Genomic DNA, 7,332 nt, shown 5'->3' on the forward strand with positions numbered 1-7,332 from the left:
ACTTTCGTATGTATAAATGTAATTTTGAATTTTTAAATTTTATATAATGTAACTAATTTTGTCGTATTAGGCTAAGGGCCTGTAAAGATTAAATTAGCTGTGTTTGATATAAATAAATAAATAAACTGTCCAAAACCCACCTAGTGTGCTTTTTGAATATTATCAGAATTTAAAATAGTGTAAAATACACTAAGCATGCGAGAAGCCGAAAATCGATCTCAGTGGCGTGCACTTGGAGAGGCCTATGTCCAGCAGTGGACTGCAATAGGCTGATGATGATGATGATGATGACACTAAGCATTGCAGTGGATGTCTTTTTCAAATAATATACTTTTATACCGTTCTTATACATGGCACTTGGAACTTTTTGGAACTTGGAATGCTATAAACAGTACATATTTCGTTATCATGGTATTTTATCTATGGTTTTTATGTGAGAAGTATTATAGAGGTATTATGACAACATCGAGACTGGTGGGCTCGGTCGAAAGATCGAGAAGTGTGGAAGCAAGATGGGGAGGCCTTTGCCCAGCAGTGGGACAGTATGGGCTAAAAATAATAAAATATGACAACATCACAAACATCTTTACGTATGGGACAAAACGACAAATCATTTAATCTAAATCTGACAATATCATGTACAGAAATAGCAGTATTCTTGCAATATCAGTTTCGGCCATAAAAGCGTTTAGTTTCAGCACCGGTGACATCAACTTTCAAGGTCATCTCAATCTGCGGTAAACGTCTATTATCTTATTATGGCATTTTACACACTACTGGAATCTGGATTTAGGGATTATGTAATGTCTTGATATTTTGTACCTACTGAGAGAATTTGATAAAGAGAAACATCATGCCATATTATACCGATTTTGATCTCTTCTCATATTTTGTATGGCAAGCATTAGTTGGTGCTTACTGAAAGTAATTTAGGTATAATTTCTTCTCCACACCCGGGCAATTATTTCTCTTTCTACATATGATCAACTCCTACAACCATTTGGTCTATTAACTGACCTGACTGGTTTTAACTGGACGTCTTTTGCAAAAACCTGGATAAAGCTATGGCAAAGACATCACATACACCACAATACCTAAAAAACATAAGTTTTGCCTTACATCTAATTAACTAAGTACTAAGAGATAGGTCTGTCCTTCAACTGCAAACCGTGCTCCGCATGGCAAGGTGGTCATCACGTATAGGATAGCATCGTTAATGGGTGCAGCGCGATGCAATGACCTAATCGCACGTGAGAATGGTTCGGTCGCGTGAACTATTCAACTAATACGTTTAATTAGGGTTTTGTGTAGGAGTTGTAAACAAATGGATGATTTATTTGATGGTGATGTCATGGCGTCTTTAACTGTAGGTTTTTGGTATAGGTAGTAAAGATTCAGGTGCCTTTGTAGATGGATATTTATAAAGAAGGTTCTAAGAAATGCACTGAGATCACAGCCGCGCAACAACCTACACAAATAAAAATTAATTGAAGACATGAAGTCGTAGGTATGGAATAGGTGCCTACTCAATTATTCGTCACATCGCCGAATCTATCTCTATCTTTACGACAGTCATTATAGTTGATATGTAGCCATCCCTTTATTTTTTTCTTGAAAACCCATACTCATCATGTACACATGTTCTTAGTTTATTTATATCTTGTTTTGTATTTTAAGTCCTTAACCACAGTCGACTTTAATTTACCCAACTCCAAACAATACGAAGAAGCATCTGCACCAGCCTTACTACTTATATCCCAAGACAATGGGATGTAACTGCCATGGCTGGTCACATAAACAGCTATGGAAGGCGAGAGCACCATAAGTAATGGCACGTGACCCCATGGCGTATCGCAATGCCATCGGGAGCTGATCTCATCGGGTTATGGGGGCTTGAGTCATTGGAAATGTTATGTGCGGTTTTGTATGATAATATGCTGTTTATAAACAGTTGATAGTCTGCTTTCTAATAGTCATGTACGTAAGTATCTACTGGAGATATTGAAGTTACTGTTACTTTCGACTACGTCAAGAATATCAAAATTATATTTAAAAGTTGGTCAGCGAATAGAGCAGCGACACATAGTGAAGTAGCTATACATGGAATATATGTATACGTAGTTTATGTGGTTGTAAAATCCACGTCACAGGAAAATCTTTTCCTATAGGTACTTAAATCGAGTAAGTGACCACGTATGACAGAGTATTTATAAATGGCAACAGGAAAACAAATTATCATACTATAAAAATAAATCATAACACCTCAGAATAAATGCATGAAATGGTAATTATAAGTATAGTTTTCGAGAAAAGTCGGTCATGTAGGTATAGCGACATTGTACTGAAGTGGCGATAAATGGAACGATAATAATGTGTTATTGTATAATGATACCGCTGTAGCTGTGAATATTAGATCATTTGGAAGTAAATGTGATAGAAAGAATGAATGAAAATTAATTGGTGGTAGATGTTGAGAATTGAGATAGGATTAAAGTCAATCAAAGGAGTGCCGTAAATCTATAATCCCTAAGTGGTGGAAAGGGTAAAGGCAATTTCAAGACCCAGGAGCGTTTGGTTTATGGGAAGAGAAAGTTAATAAAACTCCCTTTTTCGGAACCATTCAAAACATTTGCCGTTAATCGCGAGCCTGATCTACACGTGCTTGCAAAAATACACGAACATACAATCAGACAGATTTCTACGATAAAGATATAAACAAACAAACGAACACTGTTGAATGAATGCCACATTGAAAATAAATGCCAAGTTCACATACAACGCATTCAGACTATCAGAACTTATCAGATTACACTTGTAGAACAAAATAACGCAATTAAAAATAATGCTCTATAAATGGAATTTACCGCAGAACCACATATCGGGGGATTACATATGGATTAGTAGTTTAGATACAATTTACATTCCTAGAATAAGTGTTAGATTATTCAAATGTTTGTTCTAATTCGGAATTTTTATTGTTTTATCCTAGCTAGCGATAATATAACTGATAAACAGGAAAAATATACGTAGTTGGAAAACTGGAAATTCAATGAAGTCATAAATTAGATAATTACAAGCTATCAGAAAGCGATGAGGACGGATTAGAAATAGTTCATCACTTTCATAGAAGGCTTCGCGTTGTCACTGATAAGCAATAAGTTGTACGTGATGCTAGCCACACGGAGCTTGGATAGGTTTTTCGGACAAACAGAGAATTATAAGAGTCGTTAAAAACCGCTTTTGTATTGCGGTTTTTGTCTTCTGGTTTTTTATAACTAGGTTCTATCTGCGTCTCGAGAGAACTTTCTTCTGCACTCGGATAAAAATGATCCTATGTATATGCTTTTTCAGGCCCTTGGCTATGCGATGCTATACCTACAGTTGCTTTTGCAGTTATGTATAATAGTGGTGAGGTACAATACCTAACAACCTAAGATTTACAGCCATGACACCCATAAATGGTAAATTCGAAAAGAGGAAACAAAAAACAAACAAATAATATTTCAATTCACAAGATTTTAAAGCTAATATAAAATTAGCATCCGTTATATCGCCGTGGGTGTGGTTTGTCATACACTAAGTACCCATTTTGACTGGACCAGCCCACACTTATCACAATCTAGACACACGGCAGTGTGTCCGCCAAGTTTGAGCAAAAAAAGCGACACACCGGCCGTGGGTTATATTACACGAACCATTTCGGGCCAAATTCGACCCCCCTGTAACTCAAAATCTATTTTATTTACGCATATCAAATTTCTAGTATCTGTTGAGACCCCCTCACTTATCTAAAATACAAAATTTCATTAATATACCTATTGTAGGTCTTGAGATATTGACGTCAGAAAATCGCTATTTTTACTATACACTCACTGACTGATTCACTGATTCACTGACTCACTCATCAAAAACCTAGACCACTTCCAATGGTCGTATTGACTTGAAATTTGGCATGGAGGTAGGTCTTTATGTCAAGGTAAAGGGAAAAATCTGAAAATGGCCAAGTGTGAGTCGGTTTCAAAATAATGAAGGTTTTTTATACCCGGTGTAAATTTATACCCCTAAGGAACTAAAACGAACTAAATTTATCTATATTTATACAATATATCTTCGAATGGTACAAAGGTTTGTATTTAGTCAAAGTAAAGTAAAAATCTGAAAACGGCCAAGTGTGAATCACTTTCGAAAATAACGAATGTGTAACTTTGATCCACGAACATAATATATGATAACATGACATGTCAGTCAGTTGGTAAATCTAGTCCATTTAGTTAATCTAGTTCATTTCTTTGTAAGAAACATAGTGCATATTAAAAATCTAAAAATAGTATAAATGAGACATTTCTTTAACTAACTTCATCATAAGAAAAAATAAAATAAACAACCTTACAAAATAAATGAAATCCCACCCAAAACAAAATGTGAAAGACTGCCAAGTTCGATAATATGGGAATGCTTCGCCTATAAAAGAAGTGAGATCTGAATAAGTACCAAGTTCCATACACATACCTCAGTTAAAAATAGTTACTTTTTAATGATGATTACTTGGCAAGTTTTAATAGAAAATTAAATACTTGATTCATTGCGTTTAGTAGGTTTATAACAAGGTGTATGAAAACTTGCCAAGTAACATCATTAAAAAGTAACTATTTTTAACTGAGGTATGTGTATGGAACTTGGTACTTATTCAGATCTCACTTCTTTTATAGGCGAAGCATTCCCATATTATCGAACTTGGCAGTCTTTCACATTTTTGTTTTGGGTGGGATTACTTTTTATTTGGATAAAGTGATTTCCGAAAAAAATTTAGCTAACACTCGCGGCTTGATTCTCACGAATTTTGTTAAAGAGCTGCGGTTCCGCAGTTTTTTTTACCTTTAGGCAATTGAGGCAGAATTTGAAATAAATGATTCACAAAAATTAGAACTTGTACTGTGTATTATAAATAAAGACGAATCTGGTAATTTGACAGTCATTATTTTACCGATTTGATGATATGACTAGGGACTACGAAAGCAATAGATTAGAATTGCTTATAAGGCTTTCTAAGGAAACGCTAGATTTCCTTTTAATACAAAAACTAATTCCGAAACGAATAGTTTTTCTAGTAACAGAGATAAACTACGAAGACTTCATGGCGGTCTGAACACTTTTAAAATTAAAGAAATCTTGTAGGCAAATTGGCGTTTTTTGCTCCAGCAGAATTCTTCTACAGAACCCCACATCGTAATCCTTTACCAAATTTAGTATGCACGATCAGAAACCGACTTCCAGCACGTTTCGTCAGGTGTAATTAGTCACACCACCCGTTACGGACTTCAAGTGGGTGGGGATACCACTCAAATTTTGCGGTATTTCCCTCTCTGTCTTTTAGAGAGGAAAAGAAAGAGTGGGAGGAGTTTGCGCCCGTTACTTCTTTAGTTAATGAAAGCTCCTATAAAGGTTAAGTGATTGAATGGTTTAATTAATAAGTTCTATAAGCTTTGTTTACTTCTTTGGTATTAACATGATAAGTCTATAATCTATTTTCAAGTACGCATAACTCCAAGAAAAGTCTGTTATCGAATTAATGAAATTACGATTGTATTGACGTATCAGTAATTACAAGAAACTTGAGAAAGAAAACTTTTCCTCAATATATCGTAATCTGTAGATTAGGAATCTCTTGGAATTGATTACAAAATTAATTCATCTTATTTATTTGATCAGATTATTTGGATATGGTTTCTGCCCGTGGCATCACCTGCATTCTTTGTTCAAGACGGTAGTAGATGACATTAAGTAACGTAAAAAGTACTTGGGATATGCAAACTCTACAATTAGTGACGGGCAATACGTTTAAAAATTATTTCAGGACACATTGCATAATTAAAGTGTCTTCAATCTAAACAGCATGCATAAGTTCATAAAAAAGTACGTAAATAGTAGGAAAATGTCTTTCCAAATGTAAAGGAAGGAAATTATTCCTGGGAATTGTATGAATCACTGATATTTATATGATAGTCACGTTTCTACATACCTAATCCTAAAATTGAATCAAAGCACTGTAATTGAGTGATAATAATTACTTACCTATTGCCGAGTAACCAGATTCCCAGAACTGAAGTCAAAATAAAAAAGGCAAAACGAAATAAACACGCTGTATTTCATTAAATTCGTACAGCTTAACTTTTGACAATGACCGTAACAGACCCAAGACTTTAGTATTCTGGGAAATACCATACGGAAAACCGTAAACACATTGCTCGATTCAGGCAATAAATGTTTGTATACGATAGACAGTAGATGCGCTTCGTCCACTTGACCTAGAATATTAGTGGCGTAGATTCGGAACAAAATTATTTGTTGCTATAGTACTTAGCTATAGCACTATATCACTATAAGCATGGTTAGCATTTAGGAATGTATGGGACCAACAATGCCATGTGACGAAATACTGGGCCACTGAAATATAGGACTGATTGTCATCGACTCGCCAAGAATCCATGGACTCGCCAAGATGGGTCCAATAGAAGAAAGATTGGTGCACGAAATCTTACAGCAATAATTTTGATATTGGACATTGTTGCGCCACTTCTTTTTCCTAGCAAAAACACGTAGGAAATGGCGAAGGGAGTTTTTGTTGGCTATCCTTTGTAATATTTGACTTTCAGAAAGTACTTGTTTTCAAGCCTATTTTGAATAAACGTATGTTGATTGATTAATTAGCATCAAAGTTTTTGTAAAAACCCTAAACGGTCACCTGTTTCTATTACTAATCCGATAGTAATATCCGTCTCCATATCATTCGCCTTGTAAATAGAGCAAACATTACTAATAGTACATAATCTACAAGGTTTATTGTGGGCAGTCTTAGGGTGCGTCTAATCATTGCTCTGTCAGCCATATCTAATAATATTCAGATTCTTTTGTGTTGACGTTCATTTCTTTTTACAATTTGTTTAATTTCCTTCCTTGTGTGGTTTTGTCATAGAATTCGCCTTAGGAGTAAACAGTAGCGCTAAGAGGAACTTTATGATCTGCGCCACGTCAATGTTCATTTGGGACACATTAATTAAGGCATCGTGCGAGCTTATTGATGATATCATCAAACCATCAATTTGTAATACTCGTAGACACCTTAGTTCTTATGAAAAGTGTTAGGCTACTATTTCGACCTTGGATATACTTACCCTCCTGCATCTCCACTGCATAGCTGTTTGATTAATCTGGTCACTTCACAACGATCTGGTGCCATTGAGATCTGTAAACAAAACACATTTCATTAATGTCCTTTCCTTTAATAAATACGAGTACTCTTTCTCCTCTTCGTATTTGAACTGCGATTTTCAT

At 35.2% G+C, this 7,332-nt stretch overlaps 1 protein-coding gene across 2 annotated transcripts in view; it reads right to left on the bottom strand.

Annotated features, from left to right (window-relative positions):
• LOC110380171 (uncharacterized) overlaps positions 1 to 7,332 on the bottom strand; it is a 44,651-nt gene that overhangs the window by 3,783 nt on the left and 33,536 nt on the right. For both annotated transcript variants that reach the window (XM_064035840.1, XM_064035839.1), the window contains exon 19: positions 7,173 to 7,243. In XM_064035840.1, the coding sequence (XP_063891910.1) occupies positions 7,173 to 7,243 (71 nt within the window). The remainder of the gene's footprint in view (positions 1 to 7,172; positions 7,244 to 7,332) is intronic.

The sequence above is a fragment of the Helicoverpa armigera genome, chromosome 8 (assembly GCF_030705265.1).
Source record: "Helicoverpa armigera isolate CAAS_96S chromosome 8, ASM3070526v1, whole genome shotgun sequence".
Taxonomy (NCBI): domain Eukaryota; kingdom Metazoa; phylum Arthropoda; class Insecta; order Lepidoptera; family Noctuidae; genus Helicoverpa; species Helicoverpa armigera.